The 24,889-nt window shown below is 46.8% G+C and overlaps 1 protein-coding gene across 1 annotated transcript in view; it reads left to right on the top strand.

Annotated features, from left to right (window-relative positions):
• The window catches only part of LOC116985893, a 235,103-nt gene that overhangs the window by 139,522 nt on the left and 70,692 nt on the right, over nucleotides 1-24,889 (top strand). The window contains exons 34-43 of the mRNA XM_033041007.1: nucleotides 4,316-4,450; nucleotides 5,215-5,331; nucleotides 7,309-7,401; nucleotides 8,850-9,067; nucleotides 10,152-10,345; nucleotides 11,695-11,997; nucleotides 17,547-17,776; nucleotides 18,405-18,566; nucleotides 20,398-20,475; nucleotides 23,794-24,165. Of these exons, the coding sequence (XP_032896898.1) occupies nucleotides 4,316-4,450; nucleotides 5,215-5,331; nucleotides 7,309-7,401; nucleotides 8,850-9,067; nucleotides 10,152-10,345; nucleotides 11,695-11,997; nucleotides 17,547-17,776; nucleotides 18,405-18,566; nucleotides 20,398-20,475; nucleotides 23,794-24,165 (1,902 nt within the window). The remainder of the gene's footprint in view (nucleotides 1-4,315; nucleotides 4,451-5,214; nucleotides 5,332-7,308; nucleotides 7,402-8,849; nucleotides 9,068-10,151; nucleotides 10,346-11,694; nucleotides 11,998-17,546; nucleotides 17,777-18,404; nucleotides 18,567-20,397; nucleotides 20,476-23,793; nucleotides 24,166-24,889) is intronic.

Genomic DNA, 24,889 nt, shown 5'->3' on the forward strand with positions numbered 1-24,889 from the left:
GTGTCGGAAGTTCCAGCTGGCAGCGAAACCCCAAAACCCGGCACTGGTGAACTGGCTGCCGTTGTCAGATTGGAGGGTCGCCGGGGAGCCGAAAGTGGCGAAGTGGCGGCGCAGCTTCCCGATGACGGCCGAAGAGGAGAGGGAGTGCAGCTGGTCGACCTCGAACCAGCTAGAATAAGAGTCAACGAGGACCAGGAAGTGCTTGCCACGCCACTCGAAAAGGTCAGTGGCGACAGCCATCCAGGGCAGTTCAGGGGCAGGCTGTTGCAGAAGCGGCTGGCGTTGCGGACGGGGAGCGAGGCTATTGCAGGTAGCGCAGGCGGAGACCCTCTCCCGGATGTCTTGGGCCATGCCGGGCCAGCAGAACTGACTCTGGGCGTGGGACAGAGTGGCCTCGGCCCCAGGATGACCGCGGTGGGCGGATTGAAAATAGTGGTCCCACAGTGCAGTGGGCACAACCACCTTGTGTCCTTTCACCACCACGCCGTCGTGCAGCACGAGCTCGTCACGGACCAGGAAGTAGGGCACGGCACCGGCCGGCAAGGATGAACGTCGGTCGGGCCAGCCCTACCGGATGACATCGGCAAGCTGCTGCAGGGCAGGATCCATGTCAGTGTGCTTGACCAGGGACTGCATCTGCTGTGAAGGCACAATGTTAACGTTAAGCACCATCAGGTCAGACGACTCGTAGGGGTGGCGATCAGTGGACGATAGTGGCGCGCGGGACAGCGTGTCGGCCACGAACATGTCCTTGCCCTTGCGATACACAATTTTAAAAGTGAAGCGCTGGAGCTGCAGCATCATGCGCTGCAGCCGGGAAGAGGCAACGTGGATTGGCTTGTTTAGGATGGTGACCAACGGCTGGTGGTCGGTCTCGATCGTGAAGTTGTTGCCCAGAATGTAGTCCTTGAACTTGGAGCAAGCAAATACCACGGCAAGCAGTTCCTTCTCAATCTGAGCGTAGCGCTGCTCGGCCGGGGTCATGGTGCGGGACGCATAGGAGACGGGCAGCTGCAGGCCATCGTGGAGCTGCAGGCAGGCGGCACCAAGACCGAATTTTGAAGCGTCGCAGGTGAGAACGCTGGGACGCTGTAGATCGAAGAATTTGAGAGTGGGGGTACTGACTAGTCTAGACTTCAGGACGTCAAAAGCTTTTTGGTGATGCGGGAACCAGGCCCAGGCAGTGTCCTTCTTGATAAGCTCCCTCAGGGGCGCACTCAGCTCGCTGAGGTCGAGGATGAACTTCCCCAGGTAATTGACCATGCCCAGGAAACGCTGCAGGCTGGGCACGTCGGTGGGTGAGGACATCCCGGAGACAGCAGCCGTTTTTTGCGGGTCAGGCTTCAGCCCCGAGGCAGTAAAAACGTGGCCCACGTAAGTGACCTCCGGGACGCGGAAACGGCACTTCTTTGGGTTGAGCTTGAGGTTGATATCACGGGCCCGGTCCAGGACTTGACGGAGGTGGAGGTCGTGCTCGGCTACGTCCTTCCCGTAGACCAGGATGTCGTCAACGATGATAGCACACGGCAGACCGGCAAACAGCTGCTCCATGGTTCGCTGGAATACCTCGCTGGCAGAGTTGATCCCGAATGGCATGCGGAGGAATCGGAACCTTCCGAAAGGCGTGCTGAAGGTAGTCAGGTAGGAGGATCGCTCGTCCAGCGGTATCTGCCAGAAAGAGCTCTTGGCATCGAGGACCGAAAAGACAGTGGCCGGACCAACCTGTGCAGCGACGTCCTCCACTGTTCGCATTGGGTAGTGCGGGCGTTTGATGGCCAGGTTCAGGTCCTTGGGGTTGATGCAAATGCGAATTTCGCTTTTGTCCTTTTTCGCGGCAACAACCATGGTGGAGACCCACCGGGTGGGATCGCTCACCTCTTTCAGGATGCCCATGGTGACCATGTTGAGCAGCGTCGATTCCACCTTGTCCTTCATGGCGAAGGAGACGCGGTGCGGCGGGCGGATCACAGGTTCAACACTGGGGTCGACAGCAATCTTGTAGCAGCTGGGCAGCTTGTCCAGCTTATCGTCGAAACGGTCAGGGTATTCATGCAGGAGGTCTGTGAGGGTCCGCACCTGGTGGATATCACGGTGAAAGGAGACCAAGCCGAGGTCTTGGCACGCCTGGGCACCCAGCAAGGTAATGTTGTCAGAGTCTAGTAGGTAAAAAGTGAGGGGCCGAGAGGCCTTCAGGACCTTGCAGTGCAGGGTTGCCTTTCCCACAGGAACGAGCAAGCCTCCCCCGTAGGCATGCAGGCGGGAGTTGTCAACAGTCACTATTTCATCAGTTCTTATCTTTTTGAAAAGGCTTGTTGACATTACATTTGTCACGGCCCCCGTGTCAAGTTTTGCGGAGAAGGTCGAACCATTGACAGTAACCCGAACCGAAGGGTCCGTTATCAAGGCATGTGCATCCAAGAGTGAAAAAATGCTGGTCTCCCCCTGGGATGAACTGGTATCAGACAAAGGGAGTTCGTCAGGCTGGTACTGGGAACCAAGCTCGCAATCAGCTTGAGCAAGGTTGTTTAACATTCTCCGTGGAGCGGGAACTGGTTTCCCCCGGGAGCGGCAAGCTGCAGAGAAATGGTTTAACTTCCTGCAAAAATTACATGTTTTGCCCAAAGCAGGGCACACATTGAACTGATGGGAGGCAAAATTGCAGTTGGGGCAACGTCGTGGGCTGCCGCCCCCGGGTGCAGGGGAACCCTGTTGCCGTGGCGGGCCAGCGTTCCGCCGGCGGCCAGCAGCACTGGCAAAGTTAATGTCATGATCAGCAGGCGACAGTGCCGAGGCGACAGCCTCAGCCATGCGGGAGGCGTGCAGAGCCTCGTCCAGAGACAGGTCAGGCTTCCGCAGAAGTTCAGCCCTTAGCTTTACATCTAGAAGGCCATATACTAGGATGTCCCGGGTCACTTGATCGGGGGTCAGAGCGTCCAGGCGACAACGCCTGGCCATGTGTCGCAACGCGGCGATATAGTTGTCGACTGATTCTCCAGGGATCTGACGCCGGCTGAACATTTTAAAACGCTCTAAGATGCAGTTAGTGGGGATGTCGCACATCGCGGTAAACTTAGCCATAAGGCATACCGGGTCTCGAGCATCTTCATCTGCACCATATACAAACGACTCAGATCGTTCCAGGGCATCGGGGCCAGCCAGGTTGAGGAGCAGAGAAGCCCGCATTTCAGCGGTGGCAGCAGGATGGGCGATCGTCACGTAGTGCTGGAAATCGCGTCTAAAGACACCCCACCGATGGGCAATGTCCGAGTCGAAGACAAGCACATCGGGCTTGCGGCAAGAGGTAGCCATGGCACGGGAGATAGAACAAGGGATAGGGAACTGGGTCAAAAGTAAATAAAACCCGACAAACAGGAGGCGCAGAGGTACGATTGTGACACCATGTAAAGAGGAGTCATAAACACACTGTGTCTTTACTACTATTTATTGATAATACACAAACGTTGCTGCCCTAGCTGTACGTGGTCTGTCACAGGAGCTAGAGAGAGATCAATGGGTGGGGAGGTTGCAATTATACTTCTGATATGGGGAGTGGTTAGTAGTGGTGAGGTCACTATATTAAAGGTACATGCACATGTCATCTACATGTCTATCCTGGAAATTCCTTTTAACTAAACGGGGAAAAATAGTTAGCACTTGCATGAGGTTCCGCTGTCCTTATTCTTAGAAGAAATATTAATTTACAATAAATACGTTGACAGCTAAATTAGAGCAACAGGCAGGATAATGGTGGCAGGACTTTGCTGTTGATGTAGTAATTATGTTATGATGTTCACTTTGAGGAACTATTTAAACTTATTGTTCTGTCTGAATAATTAAATCACTGTAAAGGGCCTGTCCCACTTACACGACTTTTTCGGTGACGGCCGGCACCCGTCATAGGTCGCCGAAAATTTGCAACGTGTTGAAAATCCAGCAGCGACAGAACAAGGTACGACTCTTTGGGCGACAGCTCACGACCATACAGGCTTCACCCCTCGACATGTCGCCAGGGTGTCGTCAGTATGGTTGTGAGTAGTCGCCCAAAGAGTCGTAGCGTCTTTCTGGTCGCCGTTGAATTTTCAACATGTTGCGTAAAAGTCACGTAAGTGGGACAGGCCCATAACTGTGTTTTTAATTAAAACTAGCCTCATGGAAGATATTATGTTTGGTCACCTGCAGCTGAGGGTTAAACATCAGTTTCCTTCGTAATACACCTTCCACTGCATGCTGTTTTCAATTTGCATTGTTTTACTTTATGAAAGCACTAACATAGATGAGATATATATTAATATATATGAGATGATCTGTCCCACAGGCAACGTTTGAAGCAGAAGCAACAATGAAAATCAACAAGAAAGATGCTCTGACACTTCATGGCCAATATCAGAATAAATCTACTGACACGGATTTGTGGTATCTTGTACACTTTGACACAGAGCACAGTCTACAGGTATACTGAGATCCTATAATCATGTCAAAAGTGATAGGAGCAGAATCAGGCCATTCAGCCCATCAAGTCTACTCCGCCATTCAATCATGGCTGATCTATCTCTCCCTCCAAACCCCATTCTCCTGCCCTCCCCATAACCTCTGACACCTGTACCAATCAAGAATCTATCTACCTCTGCCTTAAAAATATAGAGTGACTTGGCCTCCACAGCCTTCTGTGGCAAATAACTCCATAGATTCACCACCTTCTGACTAAAGGAATTCCTCCTCATCTCCTTCCTTAAGGAACGTCCTTTAATTCTGAGGTTATGACCTCCAGTCCTAGACTCTCCGACTAATGGAAACATCTTCTCCACATCCACTCTATACAAGCCTTTCTCTATTCGGTAAGTTTTGTTGAAGTGTCCCCTCATTCCTCTCAACCGCCAGCAGGCCCAGTGCTGTCACATGTTCATAATTTGTTATCATGTATAGCTGTTCCATGATTTACATACATTTAAGTTGCAAATCTTCATTATAACATTATTGACTCTTTGGAGTGCATGTTTTTGACTTACAAATTTAATTTTTGCTATTATTAATGGTGCACTATATGATGCAAGGAGTACATTGTTACCGAAATGTCAACACTGCATTTTGCCTGCACTTTTCCATGCATGATATTTCACTTTAGATAATCCCTTTTTGGGATTAAGGAATGACGATATTATCAAAGCAGTGAAAACTATACTTGTATTTAATTGCTCATTTCTTTTCCATGCCCAGTTAAGAGTTCCACATGCTTTAATGCTGGATGGGGAATTGTTCATGATGCAAAACAAGAATGACAGTTTTAATTATGGAGCTAATTGCAAATTTGCCTTCAATAAGGATAATTCACAGGTTAGTGGCAAAATGCTGGTTGCGTGTCAGAACGTTTGTATGTATGTACGTTACTTACGCACACATGTATTTATATTATACACACGCACATATATACATATGGGCACGCGCACGGATATAGATACACGCACGCACGCACGCACACACACACACACACACACACACACACACACAGACACACACACACACACACAGACACACACACACACGCACACACGCACACACACACGCACACACGCACACACGCACACACACACACACAGACACACACACACACACACACACACACACACGCACACACCACACATGCACACCACACATACACACACACACACCCACACGCCACACACACACACACACACAGACACACGCACACGCACACGCACACACACACACACACACACACACAGACACACGCACACACACACACAGACACACACACGCACACACACAGACACACACACAGACACACACACGCACATACACACACACACACACACACACAGACACACACACACACACACACACACACACACACACACACACACACACACACACACACACACACACACACAACTTTTGGAGTATCCTTGATTGGACTTTGTGTGCAGGAAGGAACTGCAGATGCTGGTTTAAATCGAAGGTAGACACAAAATGCTGGAGTAACTCAGCGGGACAGGCAGCATCTCTGGAGAGTAGGAATGGATGACGTTTCAGGTCGAGTCTGAAGAAGGGTCTCGACCCGAAACGTCACCCACTCCTTCTCTCCAGCGATGTTGCTTGACCCGCTGTTACTCCAGCAATTTGTGTCTACATTGATCGGACTTTGCTGGCTTAAACCTTGCACTAAAACCTTGCATTCCGTTATTTCCTTGTCATGTATCAATACACCGTAATGGCTCAATTGTAATCATGTCTTGTCTTTCTGCTGGCTGGTTAGCACGCAACAAAAGCTCTTCACTGTTCCTCGGTACACGTGACAATAAACTAAACTGAATAAAACGAAAGTGAAACACCCACACTCATAAGAGCAAGTTGATAACAACAATCCATTGAGCAGTTAATTAACCCTGTCCTTCCTGGGACAAATGCAAGATTATAAACACACCTGGTGCAGGACCACCACCATTGTTCCAGCACCCTTGGTTCCAGAGTTCTGCAGTATTATCTGTTTTACCAGACTAACAAGCAATGGAGGGACCGAGATACTGGCCAGCAAAGTCAGCCTCGATAGTCGGCTATAGGAACGATGTTGGATAGTCCAGAACCAGGGGTCACAGTTTAAGAATAAAAGGTAGGCCATTTAGGACTGAGATGAGGAAAAACGTTTTCACCCAGAGAGTTGTGAATCTGTGGAATTCGCTGCCACAGAGGGCAGTGGAGGCCAATTCACTGGATGTTTTCAAGAGAGAGTTAGATTTAGCTCTTAGGGCTAAAAGAATCAAGGGATATGGGGAGAAAGCAGGAATGGGGTACTGATTGGGGATGATCAGCCATGATCATATTGAATGGCGATGCTGGCTCGGAGGGCCGAATGGCCTACTCTTGCACCTATTGTTCTATATTTCTATTTCTTTATCTGCCTCATCCATGTTGAGCAGTAAAATTGAAACCACAGCAACTCACCCTCACATCTATTTTTACCTTCCACCACTTTACTAAGTTGTCAGCTGCTCGTTTTGTTTATTCACCTCAACTAATTTGAGTATGTTCAGCACCTTACAAATAAAGATTTGTTAAAATACATTATTATTACATTGTATAAAATAATATAAATATAAACATAACAATGTCAAAAAAACGTTTCTCCTATTAGGATAGTTTTTTTAAATGTTGAAATTATAATTGTTTAAACAGTGAAGCTGATCTGATTTATGAAATCTTGAACAATAGAATACAACTTCAGTAACAAAATACATGTTAATTTACACGATGAAGTGTTCTTGATTTAACACGGATCTTTTTCCATTCAACTAGTTCTCTATTCAGATGAATGGATCCTCCAAAGAGATACAAGTTTTCTCGGAGTTAACTCATCCCTACCAATCAGCAAAGCCGTATACTTTCCAGGTAAACCATATACCCTCGCTAAATTTTATTTTGGAAAGAAAGGTGGAATGGCGTGGGTAATCTGTAGCCAAGACTCAATATACGTGGCGCAGCGGTAGAGTCGCTGCCTTCAACGCTTAGAGCGCCAGAGACCCGGGTTCAATCCTGACCACGGGCGCTGTCTGTACGGAGTTTGTACGTTCTCTCCGTGACCTGTGCAGGTTTTCTCCGAGATCTTTGGTTTCCTCCCACACTCCAAAGTCGTACATTTGTAGGTTAATTGGCAATTGAATGTAAAAATTGTCCCTAGTGTAGGAAAGTGTTTATATGTGGGGGTACTGATGGAGAAGATATGAAACATCTGCTGGATGTGGTGGAATCACCAACCATGACTTTGTGATTCGAACAGAAATCCTAAATTTGGTGTTGATTACGCCCCATAATGATGTTAGTTTCACTGTCCCAAGAACCAGGGGGCTTAGGTTTAAGGTGTGAGGGACCATTTTTTTCACGCAGAGGGTGATGGGTGTATGAAACGAGCTGCCAGAGGAGGTAGTTGAGGCATGTACTATAATAGCATTTGAAACACACTTGGATAAGTACATAGATAGGAAAGGTTTAGAGGGATGTGTTTAAGAAGGACTGCAGATGCTGGAAAATCGAAGGTACACAAAAATGCTGGAGAAACTCAGCGGGTGCGGCAGCACCTATGGAACGAAGGAAATAGGCAACGTTCAGACTGAAGGTTTAGCGGGATATGGGCCAAACGTGGGCAAGTGAGACCAGCTTAGATGGGCATCTTGGTCAGGTCGGTCGGGGGGAGTTCCCCCGCCACGGGTACCATGTAATCCCGTGCTACCTGCTCCATGGTCGGATAGTCGGCGACTAAACCGTCTCCCCCACCTGGTTTGCCAGGTGAGGAGGGGGCTGTGGACCCCCAGCAGGACCAAATAACAAAACCCATCAAAGGGCGGATGAGCTCCTAGCGAGCCAACGGCCATCCACACTTCAGTAGAAGTTGCGATCACTGACGTACACAGCATTGTAAGGCACCGTGCCCGTTGATGTTTTCAACGCTGATGATGATGATCTTGGTCAGCATGAATAAGTTGGGCTGAAAGGCCTGTTTCGTGCTGTATGATTCTATGACTATATAATTTCACTGTTGTTTCATCTGTAAAAATCTAACCCATGTTGGTGGGGCGGTGCAGTCGGAGCCTCAGCCCGCTATAACCGAAATCCACTATATATAGAGGTCCATTATTGCGAGGGTTTAATGTATTGCATATACTATTAGTCTTTAACTTGTAAGTGAATAGCTAATTAACAAAACATTCGAACCGTATATTATGCAAATTAATTTCAAAACTTAAGGTTAGTACAGAAAACTAATGAGTTAATTATTTCAATATGACGTCGCAAATATTTCAAATTTGATTTGAGACTTGGAATCTTCCCGATCAAAACAGGTCCGTGCCACAGCGAAGAATTACCGTGAGACTAATTACAATGGCACATTCTACCTGCACTCTAATGGTGAAGACCTGATGGTAACAGAGTTTGACGTGGTGAATGAGAATACGAGGAATGTCAGGATTCTGGGCATTAAAGCTGCTCTTCGCCAGCACTTGCTTGCTGCTCCTGTGAACAGCCGATTTCAAATAACAGGGAAGGCGCACAATTTGAGGTAAAATGTACAAGGCCTGTACTGTAGAAATTACAACGTGCTTTCCAGAACGTCTGTTAAAAGATTCAGAGCTGTGCTGACCTTGAAGAGTTTGCTTATGCGAATATCCTCTGTAGCATCAATACTCTTTGGTAGACGAGACATTGATTTACTTTGAGAACCACAATGGGCTTATTTTTACCACGATATTCACTCAACAAATTGAATAGCATAGACACAAAACGCTGGAGTAGCTCAGCGGGTCAGGAAGCATCTCTGGAGAAAAGGAATAGGTGACGTTTCAGGTCAAGACCCTTCTTCAGACTGAGAGTCAGGGGAAAGGGAAACGAGAGGTATACACGGTGATAAAGAGAGAGATAGAACGTGATAAAGAGAGATACAGAACAAATGAATGAAAGATATGCAAAAAAATTAACAATGATAAAAGAAACAGGACATTGTTAGCTGTGGCCTAGGTGAGAACGAACACAGACAATGAGGCTCAACAAGACCACTTTGAAGCTGGTACGACTTGGGTGGGGGAGCGATGGAGAGAGGGGGGATTCAAGGGTTACATGAGGTAGAGAAAACAATATTCATACCACTGGATTGTAAGCTGCCCAAGCGAAATATGAAATGCTGTTCCTCCAATTTGCGTTTGGCCTCACTCTAAAGTTGGAGGAGGCCTGGCACAGAACGGTCTGTGTGGGAACTGGGAAGGGGAGTTAAAGTGTAGGTTTCTCCGAACTCCACTAGCAGTGCTTTGGCCAGGATGGAAATTGCATTCTCAGATTATACCTTTTTCACATAGAACAGTACAGCGCAGGAACAGGCCCTTCGGCCCACAATGTTTGTGCCGAACATGATGCCGTTAAACTGATCTTATCTGCCTGCACACGTTCCATATCTCTCTATACTCTGCTCTTCCATGTGCCTGTCGAAAAGCACATGGTAGACCTATGCAAAGCATTGCATATTTCTTCAATAATCACTCCTCACACTCTGCTGTTTCAAGATTTTTGCACATGCTTTACTCAAAGTCAGATCTATTAGAATTATTTATCTGTTGCTGATGGACTAACACACACATTTTGCCTGCTTTTAGATTCTTACTGGTTTCCAGTCTACAGTTGGATGAGCAAACGATTGTGGTAGATCTAATGGGTTTGAAGGAGTACCAGGAAGGTTTGCACATGACATTGTCGGGAACTGTCCAGCACAATATAACTAATGGGCTGAAATTCCCACAACTTCTGCATGTGGCCGCAACACTAAATCAACAGAACAATAGCAATGAAGGTAATTGTTCAACCGTTGTTTAAAGTCTGAATTAATGCCCTAAAGATTCTTCTGTATTGACAGGTCTGTTTATACTTCATATTGTGCAGCCTGATGTCCTCTAATGTAGGTACAAGGAACTGCAAATGCTGGTTTACAAAAAAAGACACAATGTATGGGACCCAAGATATCACCTATCCATGTTTTCCAGAGATGCTGCCTGACTTGTGTTATCTCACCCGCTGAGTTTCTCCAGCATTTTTGTCTACCTTCGAATGTTCCAGCATCTGCAGTTCCTTCTTAAACATGTTGTGTTATCCCAATACTTTGTGTCTTTTACGTGTCCTCTAATGTTGGATATTTTAGCAAATGTTTAATTTTTACATACACATTGTGCTTTATTATTGATAGTGGTGCCTAAAACATAGATGTATAACCTAAACTAATCTAAACTAAACGCTGTTTATAATGCACTGCTGGGAAAAAAAACGGTGCTTCTTTGTGTAGGAAGGAACTGCAGAAACTGGTTTACACCAAAGATTGATACAAAATGCTGCAGTAACTCAATGGGTCAGGCAGCATCTCTGGAGAAAACGAATAGGTGGCGTTTGGGGTTGAAACCCTTCTTAAGGCTGAGAGTCAGGGGAGAGGGAAACAAGAGGTATGAAAAGGTATGCCCCTGTCCCACTTAGGAAACCTGAACAGAAACCTCTGGAGACTTTGCGCCCCACCCGGAGGTTTCAGGTGGTTGCCGGAGGTTGCAGGTAGTGGAAGCAGGTAGGGAGACTGACAAAAACCTCCGGAAACCGCACGGAAACCTTGGGTGGGGCGCAAAGTCTCCAGAAGTTTCCGTTCAGGTTTCCTAAGTGGGACAGGGGCAGTACCGAATAAATCAGAGTCGGCACTAGATTTCCCTCGCCCTTGACACTCAGCCTGAAGAATGGTCTTGACCCGAAACGTTGCCTATTCCTTTTCTCCAAGGATTGCATCTTTACCTGCTGAGCAAAACACTTAGGCAAGGAGCGAAATATTCAGTCACATTTTTAAAAAACATTTATACCAAGCCAATTAACCTACAAACCTGTACATCTTTGGAGTGCGGGAGGAAATTGAAGATCTCGCAGAAAATGCACGCAGGTCACAGGGAAAGCGTAAAAACTCCATACAGCCAAGCATTGAAGATTGAACCCAGGCCTCTGGCGCTGTAAGGCAGTAGCTCTACCGCTGCGCCACCGTGCCGCTCCTTCCTATTCTTTCCCCTTGCTGCAGTAATCTGGTTTCGTCCCAGTTGTAAAAAAAACCCCACTTATTTATTTAATCGTTGCTTTCATCAAATGTTTTAATCATCTTGTTCTTATGCTCCATTGCAGGCGACCTTAAAATTGAAATTGGAGACATCCTTTACAGGGTTCATCTTCAAAATGGCAATACTTTCAGCAGCACCAGCGCCCATGAGTTGATTCTCACGTTGACCCAAAATGGTAGTATGACCATCCCAGCGACATCAGAGTTTAAAGGACACCTGGAGCTTGGACAAGAATCAAGGCTGGGCCAGGCCTGTTGGAAGGCGGATGATAGGACGATGTGCGTCCAGCTTTTACAGGTGACCAAAACCAACCAAACCAAGGTCACTGGTAAAGTGACTCACAACCTGGAAGAACTGATAGCAACAGGTAAGTGGTTTAAAGACAGCTGACAGCCAACTGTTTGTATCCATGAGGTTCCAATGTTGCACGATATGACACCTACGTACCTTGGACCACTCCTGTCATGTACATTTGCAGCAACAGGCCCTTAAAAGCATTGAGGATGCTGGAGTAACTCAGCGGGACAGGCAGCATCTCTTGAGAGAGGGTATGGGTGATGTTTCAGGTCGAGTCCCTTCTTCAGACCGAGAGTCAGGGTAGAGGGAGACTGGAGATATGGAAGGGTAAGGTGTGAAAACGAGAGATCAAAGGGAACGATGAACCAGGAAAATGTAGAATGGTTAATTGTTAGCTCAGGGGAAGGTGACAACGAGGCATAGAATCAGTAAAATGTAATCAGGAGTTCAGTGAAACTAGTCGGAGAATTAGGATGGGGGGAGAGACAGAGGCAGAGGGAAAGCAAGGGTTACTTGAAGTTAGAGAAATCCATGTTCATGCTGCTGGGGTGTAATCTGACCAAGCGAAATATTGGGCGCTGTTCCTCCAATGTGCATCGGGTCTCACTCTGACAATCTTAAAAGCATCTTTGGCTCATCATCGTACACTATCAATTTAATCTGGCTTTCTAGACGCCAAAGAATTTGGAAGCTAACGTCTTCCAAAGCAATCCAACTACTGGTGTGGTGACAGCTTCCAGATACGGTAGCGTCTGAGTCTCACAGTCCAGCCAGCAGAGCAAAGGTCAAGCAAACAGACTCAGCCAAGCGCCCTGCGGATGACAGTGCGGTTTTACGAAGCTGTTTATCCCTTGTTTGCTCCCGCACGTGCACAGAAGTTCATCCTCCACCCTGACAATGAACACAATATGGTGACACAGACGTAGAGTTGGTGCATTACAGCGCCAAAGACACGGGTTTGATCCTGACCACTGGTGCTGCCCGTGCGGAGTTTGCACGATCACCCTATCACAAGGTCATAAGGAATAGGAGTAGAATTAGGTAATTCGGTCCATCAAGTACTCCGCCAGTCAATCCTGCCTGATCTATCTCTCCCTCCTAATCCCATTCTCCTGCCTTCTTCCCGTTTTTCGGGGAGGGCACCAGTAAATGGGTTATTAGGGGAGGGCACCAGTAAATGGATAATTAGGGGAGGGCACCAGTAAATGGATAATTAGGGGAGGGCACCAGTAAATGGATAATTAGGGGAGGGCACCAGTAAATGGGTAATTAGGGGAGGGCACCAGTAAATGGATAATTAGGGGAGGGCACCAGTAAATGGATAATTAGGGGAGGGCACCAGTAAATGGGTAATTAGGGGAGGGCACCAGTAAATGGATAATTAGGGGAGGGCACCAGTAAATGGATAATTAGGGGAGGGCACCAGTAAATGGATAATTAGGGGAGGGCACCAGTAAATGGAGGCACAAAACAAATTGTGTACGATCCAACTGTTTTGAATGAAGGTTAAGGGAGTGAGGGGGGAGAGGGAGTGAAAGGGCAGAGGGGAAGATGTGGGAGAAGCACGAGGTGAGTGTCAGGGAGAATGGGAATGTGAAATGGAGCGGGGATTGTGGGAGGGGGGGGTGTTCTACTATGCCTTAAAAATATCCACTGACTTGGCCTCCACAGCCTTCTGTGGCAAAGAATTCCACAGATTCACCACCCTCTGACTAAAAAAATTTCTCCTCCTAAAAGAGTGTCTATGACTGCGTGCGTCTTCTCTACGTGCTCCGCTTCCCTCCCACATTCCAAAGGCGTACAGGTTTGTAGGTGAATTGGCTTCTATAAATTGTCCCTGTCGGGTGTGAAAGTGGGATAACATGGAACTAGTATACTGTATTGGTCGGTGCAGACTCGATTGGCCAAAGGGCCTGTTTACCTGCTGTTTCTCTAAACTAAGAAACAAAACTAAATTGAAAATATTGGACGGGACATTAGTCAGACATTGTCCTCTTTCCACACACATGTTTGTAAAATTCTGGGGAAATCGACAGGTCCATGAATTGACACCACAAAAAAAAACAAAGAAGTGCTGGAGTAACTCAGGCAGGTCAGGCAGCATCTCTGGAGAACATGGGTAGATGACGTTCCGGGCCAGGACCTTCAGACATGTAACTCCAGCACTTCAGACAATGTAACTCCAGCACTTTGTATCTTTTTTTGTAAACAAAGCATCCGCAGTTCCTTAGATAAACACAAAAATGCTGGAGTAACTCAGAAGGTCATGCAGGATTCCTGGAGAACTTGGATAGGTGACATTTCGGATCGGGACCCTTCTTCAGACTTCTATGTAGTCTCTGCATTTCCTTGTATCTCCAACTAACATCACAATTAAATGGGTTTGATCAAGGCTTCACCTCGATTATGCTAACTCAACGCCACTTACTTGAAACCACTTAGTTTTGGGGCGGCAGGGTGGCGCAGCGGTAGAGTTGCTGCCTTAAGGGCCTGTCCCACTTTCACGACCTAATTCACGACCTCTGCCGAGTTTGCCCTTAACACATACTCGCAGCATGGTCGTCACGAGGTCGTAGGAGGTCGTAGGTGGGTGGTAGTTCGGTCGTGATGCTAGTCGTTGGTAGAAACATAGAAATTAGGTGCAGGAGTAGGCCATTCGGCCCTTCGAGCCTGCACCGCCATTCAATATGATCATGGCTGATCATCCAACTCAGTATCCCGTACCTGCCTTCTCTCCATACCCTCTGATCCCCTTAGCCACAAGGGCCACATCTAACTCTCTCTTAAATATAGCCAATGAACTAGCCTCGACTACCCTCTGTGGCGGAGAGTTCCAGAGATTCACCACTCTCTGTGTGAAAAAAGTTCTTCTCATCTCGGTTTTAAAGGATTTCCCCCTTATCCTTAAGCTGTGACCCCTTGTCCTGGACTTCCCCAACATCGGGAGCAATCTTCCTGCATCTAGCCTGTCCAACCCCTTAAGAATTTTATAAGTTTCTATAAGATCCCCTCTCAATCTCCTAAATTCTAGAGAGTATAAACCAAGTCTATCCAGTCTTTCTTCATAAGACAGTCCTGACATCCCAGGAATCAGTCTGGTGAACCTTCTCTGCACTCCCTCTATGGCAATAATGTCCTTCCTCAGATTTGGAGACCAAAACTGTACGCAATACTCCAGGTACTCGTGGCATCAAGTAGGTCGGGGCGTTTTTCTAGCCTGATGAAAAATGTCCACGAGTAAAAAAGGTTGTGAATTAGGTCGTGAAAATGGGACAAGCCCTTTACAGCGCCAGAGACCTGACTACGGGTTCTGTCTGCACGGAATTTGTACATCCTCCCTGTGACCATGTGGGTTTTCTCTGGGTGCTCCGGTTTCCTCCCACACTCCAAAGACATGCAGGTTTGTCTGATAATTGGCTTCAGTAAAGATTGTAAATTGTCCCTAGTGTGTAGGATAGTGCTAGTGTACGGGTATCGGCGGTCAGCACGGACTTGGTGGGCCGGCGGGCCTGTTTCCATGCTGTGTCTTTAAACTGAACCAAACTAGTCTGCCACCCTTACTCATCACGAGTGGGACAGTGGGCACAGCTAATGGAGCTGCTCCACCGACCAGGGTTCAATCCTGACCTATGATTCAGCCTGTCTCCAAAACCAGGCTCGGAAAGGAAGAATCTGTGGAGTTTGCACATTCTCCAGCCGTTTCCATTCACATCCCCAAATGTGTGGGTTGGATAAACTGACCACTGTAGATTGTCCCTGTTCTGTAAACAACATGTGGAATTTGTGGAAGTTGATGGGATTGTGGTGAGAATTAAAAAAATGGGATTCTTGTAGGATTACTGTAAATGTGTGGTTGATGGTCACTCCAGGCTCAGTGGGCTGAGGTTGTAGTGTCTGCTCTGTACTTTTCCATGTCTCTAATGATAGTGTGTAGTAATATTTTCCATTGCTGGTAAGATAATGTAATTTTGTGGAAGCTATGATTTGACATTGTTAATCCAATGTAATTTGCTTGAAAACCATGTTGCAATCTGTCTGGAAGCTAGGACTCAATGTGCTGGATGCTTCAGCAGTCCACGTTTGTCTACTCATCCTCCAGCCGCTATTTTCCTTCATGGCTGTGCTATGATGATCAGCTTGAAGCTGGGCTGCCATGGTCTCATCTGGCAGAGTGGCCTGGGTAGGAGATGGCAGATCGCAGGCCCTGCCCCAGGATCTACCAGACATTTCATTGCCTCCTAAGGCCAATGTAGCATATGGACCGGTTGCATCGCGGCCTGGTTTATTAGCTCAAACGCCCAGGAACGTATTAGATGCGAAAAGTGGTGAACACTTCCCAGCCCCTCACGGGTACTGACCTCCCCCCACCATCAATGGGAGCGACAAGAGTCACTGCCTCCAAAAGGCAGCCGTCATCACCAGAGACCCACACCCACCCTGGCCACACTCTCTATTCACTCCTGCCATCGGGAAGAAGGTACAGGAGCCTGAAAACTGTAACATCCAGGTTCAGGACCAGCTTATTCCCTGCAGCCATCAGGCAACTAAACACTACAACCTCCAAATAAGCTCTGAACAACATAGATTTTTTAATTTTATTTTTTATTTCGACTGCCCGCTGCCTGGAACAACACAGACTTGGGAGCACTTTTCTTCCCTGTGCACTATAATACCTACTGAACGGGGTACTGATTGTGGATGATCAATCATGATATTAGTGAATGGCGGTGCTGGCTCGAAGGCTGAATGGCCTACTCCTGCACCTATTGTCTATTGTCTATTGAACTTTTCTTTTACTTATTATGGGCTTTACGGAGTACTATGTTTGATACCTGTTGTGTTGCTGCAAATAAGAATTTCATTGTTCTGTTTTGGGACATACGATAGTAAAACACTCTAGACTCCCTTGACAATAATCAGATCCATCTAAAAGCAATTCAAATGGTTTAAATGAGTTATTAACATAAAACAATAATGAATTATTTGAAAATATCTTCAACTACCTGAAATTAATTAGAAACAAAGAGGCTACATGCACTGGCCTTTATAATCAGTGAACAACTGTATTGAAATATAACCATATAACATATAACAATTACAGCATGGAAACAGGCCATCTCGACCCTTCTAGTCCGTGCCGAACACATAATCTCCCCTAGTCCCATATACCTGCGCTCAGACCATAACCCTCCATTCCTTTCCCATCCATATAACTATCCAACTATCCAAATGGAGACAATGAACTGCAGGTGCTAATTTACAACAACAAAAAAGAGGTAAAGTGCTGGAGTAACTCAATGGGAAGACATCTCTGGAATATTGAAGACATGTATAGGTGATGTTTTGGCTCAGGACCCTTCTTCAGATTAATTGTAGTAGGGGGGAGAACATTGAGAAAAGGGGGCAGGACAAGGCCTGGCAAATGATGGGTGGACTTTTCCAATGTTTGGGCCGAAGGGCCTGTTTCCGTGCTGCATGATCCTATGACATTGCAGATTATAATTTGGCTTTTGGGCCTCAACAATGGGTGCCATTTGTGGTCAATGGGTAAGATGGGCCGAAGGGCCTGTTTCCGTGCTGTACAACTCTGTGAGTCTAACTGTGGATTTTAATGCCTAGGTTTACCTGCGGATGGGGAGCTCTCTCTCAGTTACGACCGTGTGAACAACCGCCGTGCTGTTAAAATTGAAGCGCAGAGCGGCAGTAAACACGCCCAAGCTTCTGTGGAGATGGAGAGAACCTTTACAGGGACACCCATTTACCAGGTTACTGCTGCTTTCCTGCACAGTGTGGGGGAGCTGGAAAAACTTGGCCTCCCATTCACATCCACTGGAACCTATTACTATCAGGTAAGCACAAGTATTACCTCCTTGGACAAGAATCAAAACTGGCCAGGCCTAGTGGCCATGGCACTGCTAACTAAGTATGTGAGCAGAGAGGAGTTGAGGATTCACATTCCAACAGTGGAGAGTATGCAGTGCAGTTCATTTGACAGGGAGTGCAGAGTGTGAAGTTTAGTTTTATAAGTTCATAGATGATAGGAGCAGAATTAGGCCCTTTGGCCCATCAAGTCTACTCCGCCATTCAATCATGGCTGAGCTATCTTCCCCTCTCAACCCCATTATCATGCCATCTCTCCATAAACCCTGACACCTGCACTAACCAAGAATCCTTCTATCTCTGCCTTAAAAATATCTATTGCCTTGGCCTCCACAGCCTTCTGCGGCAATGAATTCCACAGATTAATCAGCTTCTGACTAAAGAAATTCTTCCTCATCTCCTTCCTAAAGGAATGTCCTTTAACTCTGAGGCTGTGAATTCTGGTCGTAGACTGTCCGTCCACTCTTTCTCCTTTTAAAACCTCTGCAGCTTTGTCCTCTGACCACTGCTGTGGCACCGTGCTGCCCTGTTCTTTAAAATAAAGAGTTTTAGGTTTGTTATTCCACAATTTAAGTACCTGTCTTTTCCCCTACGCAGAATCTGAGGAATGGATACATTGCCAATGTGAAAGTGAGACTGGAGAAGCAACACCTCAGAGCAGCAATAGAGCAGAGGAGTACCGTGAGAACGAGAGAGGTCTTCTTATCATTTGACCATGATATAACAGTGTTGGCCGATCAAATACCAGCTACAATACAGGTAGGATCGTGAACACCATGTGGAACACACCGGAGTTTGTACCTTCTCCCCAGGCCATTTCTTGGATCTTTTACGTCAACACATTCAGATCCATGTGCATAATTAATAGATGAACGTTAATTAAACAAAATGTAATGAAAATGATCTGCGGATGCTCTTTTACACCTTGATAGACAAACAATGCTAGAGTGACTCAGCAGGTCAGGCAGCATCTCTGGGGAAAATGGATAGGTGAAGTATCGGGTTGGGATCCTTCTTCAGACTGATTGTCGCGGGGAGGAACTTAGAAGCAAGAAAAGACCAGGACAGATCAGGGCGGCAACAGATGACCTTAGGCAGGGTGGTTCTGAAAGGGCGATTGTGGGCTGGGGATGGTGTCATCCCAAAAAGGATCCATCTTTTGACTTTTTTTGACTCCGAAAAGCAACGTCTATTTTTATATTTCCTGGCTTCAATTTATGAATGACTGTGTTTTTGTTTGTTCCCATTGCAGTTAAGTTCCGGTAGCATTGATAAACGAAAAGGTATTTTTGCCAAAGTCGTGCAAAAATTGGACCCAATCCAGTAACCCCAGTACAGCTGTTCATTTATGAGGACGATTTATTAGTATATTTTAGAATGTAATGGAACATTTTCAGTAGAGAGGTTAGAAGCCTATCTGTGGTGATGTACGCATTCACTTTAAGTGTTTTCTAATCAGAAGCAAAAATCATTTCTCAATACAGCTGGTGTTGACTTGTATAGTGGACAAAGACAGTGCGGATGCAGGCCCATCAGCTCAACTTGCCCATGCCAACCAAGATGATCCATTTACACCTTTGTGCCACCTGCCTCTGTTTGGCCCATATTCCACTAAACCTTTGCTATCCATGTGGTAATAGTGTGCTCAATGACAAGACACATATAGTGAATTGTAATTGTAATACATGCCACTGGTGAAATATTAAAATGCAGTAGCATGCATACCCATAATGAAGTGGTGTATGTTACCATTGATATATGTTTGATATTACGCACTGGTTAGATGTGTCGGGAGTGTGTGTTCTGAACTGAAATGTCAGCACCAAAGGTCCTCAGCAAAGTTGCTCTTCACTTAGCCAAATTCACGTATTTCCGGAGGCGTTGTGATTTCAGATCTTACAGTGCTTTACAAACAGTGTGTGGACAGTTGGATTGGGAGCAGTACCTGGGAATGGGAATGCAATGAAAAGACAAGTGATTTAATTTGAGTGGAGGAGAAATGTTAACATATTCTTTCCCCCCCTCCCCTCGATTATCACTCTCCACCTCCTGGGAGAAGTTGTCCTCGCCCTCAAGTCTGAAGAAGGCTTCCGACCGTAAAAGTTGGGAATTCATTCCTCCTCAGTCGCTGCCTGACTGGCCGAGTTATTCCAGCACTTTTTTTTGTGTTTTGCTCAAGATTCCCTCATCTACAGTTTCTCGTGCCACCCTTTCTCTTTAATGAGTTAAGGGCCTGTCCCACTGTACGAGGTAATTCAAGAGCTCTCCCGAGTTTAAAAAAAAAATCTAACTCGTGGTAAGCACGTAGCGGGTACGTCGGAGCTCGGGGACGTCTCTTAGCGGCTCGTAACGCTAACGGCAGGAACTCGGGAAACGCGGTAAGTTCGTGAAGATTTTTCGCATGTTGAAAAATGTCCACGAGAGCCCCGAGGACCTACGAGCGGCTATTACCGTAATTCTCCGAGTTGGGAATCAGGGGAAATTCAGGAGAACTCTTGAATTAGCTCGTACAGTAGGACAGCCCCATAAGCCTTTCTTTTTTAGCAACCTACTGAGCTACCTGTTTAATGTATTCTTTGTGTCTTTGCAGGTAAACTGCAGCGGTGAAGTTTCCCTTAAACTCCTTTTGGGACACTGTTCTGGAACTGTTGGCATGAAGCCTTTTGAGGTACAGATTTCTCTCGCCAAACGTCGCCACAAGTATTGCTCCGTTCTGGAAATTAGACACAACAAACGGGGCCTTAGTTTTGACGGCTGCATGGGTTTAGCGCCAAGGTGGGAGTTAAGAGCAAGACTTATTCATACGTTCAAATTATTGGGGCTCCCAGGTAATGCAGAATTGAGGACCTTTTACAAACATGACGCGCAAAAACAAATGGCCACGTTTCAGCTCACGGGAGACGGGCATAAAATGTTATTAGATGGCGTGCTTTCAACGAAGCCGGATCTCGAGTGGTACTGGGTGGGTTCCTATCTCAGACCAGGTAGTGGGTCCCCGAATAACTCTTTGGAAATTAGAGGCTTGGTGAGGCCCAAAGGCTGTGATTCAACGGGGTCGCTTAGAGCTCTGTCCAAAAATGTGTTTGTTCTGCTGGACCTTGCCACAACGTGCACTGGTCCCTACGGGGCCAAAATCAGATGGGAACACAGGGTCAAGAGTGGGAGGACTGAGAGAGCAAAGAGATTTTCCATCCAAGCAGATGGAGAGGTCAAAGAGAACCTCTACTGGAGCAGGTTGGAGCTGCAAGACGATGAGAATTATTTCAATGCAAGCGGGAAGCTCCTTGTCCTCAGGAATAAAGCCACCTTAACCTGGACCGTGAGGCAGAGACTGAGGCGACTGAGGTTCCTGGCGATCCCTGAACATGTACAATCGGACGGTGTAGCGTATTTCAGAAGTAACTCCATTGGAATAGCCACAAATGTAACATTTGACGCAAAGCCCTTTGTACTGAAGCTGAGAGCAACGTGGGGCAGGAGGAACAGATTGGACTTGACCCTCCAACACGCTGTTCCCACGTGGAGACATTGGGGAATACCTGACCGCAACAGGGTCATCGCGGTGGCGGCCGCATTCGATGACAACGCGGACGTCAGTCTGGAAGCCACGTCGGGCTCCTGCAGAGTTACTGCCAGCAGCCATCTTGCCCGGGGAACCGTCACAGAGTGGAACTTGGAAATTGGTCGTCAATGCCCTTACTTGGAGGTAGAAAGGAAACTTGTGCCCACACAGAGTGCACTTGTTTCAATATTTTTGATTACTTTCATTGCTCCCCTCCAGTTCCGCCCAACATATTAAGCTGTGACACGAGCGGTTTCATGAATTAAAAACTAACAGGCTGAAACCAATGGTGTTGTGTGTTGCGTGCTTGCTTCAGTTAAACGTGAAGCACGCCAATGATAGCTCGTATGTTACAGGAGCAGAATTAGGCCATTCGGCCCATCGAGTCTACTCCGCCATTCAGTCGTGGCTGATCTATCTTTCCAACCCCGGAAAGATAGATCACCGCCTGGTTTCATTGGCTCTCGGGAATGAAACAATTTTGCAGGCAATTTGTATTCTTGCGTACGTCAGAATGCAATCTATCAATGTTTGATGTTCATTTCATCACTGCTGAAATGTCAGAGCCGACTGCCAGCATTGATTTGCATCGCTGCTTCCATTTAACATGATCCTCCCTGATCTTTGCCAACTCAGATGGAAACCAGATTTGAACAGTGGAAACTACTAAATTTCCCTCAAGGATTTGGGTGAAGGTTTCCCACCGGTTGTTGGTTTAGATTTCCCAACCACAGAGACATTTGTCTTTACATAAACGATCGGACTGATTAAAGTGCTGTCACTTGTAAACCTTAAGAAGTCACGGAGCTCCTATAGTCGGAGTCAGCACGGGTATATAAAGGGTAATCATAAGGTCATAAGGAATAGAAATAGAATTAGGCCATTCGGCCCATCAAGTCTACTCCGCCATTCAATGATGGCTGATCTATCTCTCCCTCCTAACCCCATTCTCCTGCCTTCTCCCCATAAACCCTGACACCTGTACTAATCACGAATCTATCTGTTTCTGCCTTAAAACTATCCACTGACTTGGCTTCGACAGCCTTCTGTGGCAAAGAATTCCACAGATTCACCACCCTCTGACCAAAGAAATTTCTCCTCATCTCCTTCCTAACAATAAGTCCTTTAATTCTGAGGCTATGACCTCCAGTCCTAGACTCTCCCACTCGTTGAAACATCCTCTCCACATCCGCTCTATCCAAGCCTTGACGAGTCTGTTGGAGATCTAGAGGCGACACAGTGGCGCAGCGGTAGAGCTGCTGCCTTACAGCGCCAGACACACGGGTTCGATCCTGACTACGGGTGCTGTCTGTATGGAGTGTGTATGTTCTCCCAGTGACCACGTGGGTTTTTCTCCGGGTGCTCCGGTTTCCTCCCGCACTCCAAAGACCTACACGTTTGCAGGTTAATTGGCTTCAGTAGAATTGCAAATTTACCCTAGTGCGTAGGATAGTGCTAGTGCGTGAGGTGATCGCTGGTGGACTCGTTGGGCCGATGGGGAAGGTGCAGGACAAAGGATCTGGGGCAGATGACCAGCCGTGAATGGCAGAGCAGGCTTGAAGCATGTGAGAAGCCCTACCATTCCTCCTAATTCTGATGTTCCAATGCTGAACAAATGCCACAAGTGCGTTATGCTTGATGAATGAACGTGTAGATATGTTGGATAAGTGGCCTTTCCTTTTGTACACGGAAACCACTTTCTACCATTAATGTAAGTGCATGTATTGGAAGGGATACTGATGCAAAACCACTAACAATGTGCCCGCTACTTGCCCTATCTAAGCACAATTCCTGCTGTTCCTCACACTTCTCAGCCATAGCAGCAGAACTCTAAAGATTTGAACTCGGCAGCAGACAACATTAATCAGTATTGCCTTCAGCGTTGGCCAAGAACATTAAGATATGTGTCAACATAGGCTCAACTGTTCCATGTGGGGACAGTTAAAGAATAAAGTTGCTTGTTTAGTAAGTCTGGTGTTGCACATAATTAATGTCTAATCAGGAAGTTCATCATTTTCAGCAGTTGAACTTCTGGCATTTTAATGAAACTTTATAACATTGCAAAAAAAATTGAATCCGATTTCAATAAAAAACTAAGTAGGAAGGAACTGTAGATGTTGGTTTAAACTGAAGATAGACACAAAAAGCTGAAGTAACTCAGTGGGTCAGGCAGCACTTCTGGACGAAAGGAATAGGTGCACAACTTTCATTTGTTCTATATCTCTATATCATCGTGTATATCTCTTGTTTCCCTTTCCCCTGACTCTCAGTCTGAAGAAGGGCCTTGACCTGAAACACCACCCATTCCTTTTCTCCAGAGACGCTGCCTGACCCGCTGAGTTACTCCAGCTTTTTGCGTCTACCTGCAATAAAATGAGTAGGTTTTTTGTAACAATAGAAAGTGAACTCTCTCTCATATTTCAGGAGGCAATGCCGGCAAGATTCGCACTGAACGGAACGATGAGAACGGACCATTTTGAAGCAGATTTCATCGGCCACCTCCGAATGGACGACAAATTTGCCATCATCGAAATGCAGACCATATGGGCTTTGAACCCCAGCATTGACATTGGCTTCAGGCACTCTCTCCCTTCAATCGCCACCATGGGCATGCCAACAGAGAGCAGGCTTCTGATCCGAGCAAGCAGGGCGAACCAGCCCGGGGCGTCTCTCGAGTTTTCCTTTGGGGAATGCAGCTTGAGAGCTCTTGGTGACTTCAATGGTCCCGGCAATAGGAAGGAGGGAATAAAATCCAGCTGGTCGGCTTCTCTTATGAACAGATGCCCCACCCTTGAGGTATGGAGCGCAGACTGTTAGATTGTAAACTCTGAGCCAGTGGTAACACCAGTCCTGGCGCAGAAGCAGAATGGATGTGGGTCACGGAGTCGGATTGCCAAGTTCCACTGGCCAGTTTTCAAAGAGTTAGATTGAGCTTTTCGGGCTAAAGGAATCAGGGGATATGGGGTAAAAGCAGGAACTGGGTACTGATTTTAGATGTGTGGGAAAGAAATGCAGGTGCAGGTTTAAATTTAAATCAAAGGTAGACACAAAATGCTGAAGTAACTCAGCGGGTCAGGCAGCATCTCTGGAGAGTAGGAATGGTGACGTTTCAGGTTGAGACCCTTCTTCAGATGATCAGCCATGATCATATTGAATGGCGGTGCTGGCTTGATGGGCTGAATGGCCTACTCCTCTACCTATTTTTCTATGTTTTCTAGGCCACAAGGTGCCCAGTTTTTAAGTTAGTCTAAACCCTCACAATAACGGGCGACACGGTGTCGCAGCGGTGGAGTTGCTGCCTTACAGCGCCAGAGACCCGGGTTCGATCCTGACTACGGGTGCTGTCTGTATGGAGTTTGTACGCTCTCTCTGTAACCGCGTGGGTTTTAATCCTGATGGTACTCCAATTTCCTCCCATATTCCTAATGGGCTTGTCCCACTTGGGCCATATTTTGGGCGACCACAGGCGACTGCCACAACATTTTCAACATGTTGAAAATGTTTTTGCGACTATTTTTGT

The sequence above is a fragment of the Amblyraja radiata genome, chromosome 22 (assembly GCF_010909765.2).
Source record: "Amblyraja radiata isolate CabotCenter1 chromosome 22, sAmbRad1.1.pri, whole genome shotgun sequence".
Taxonomy (NCBI): Eukaryota; Metazoa; Chordata; class Chondrichthyes; order Rajiformes; family Rajidae; genus Amblyraja; species Amblyraja radiata.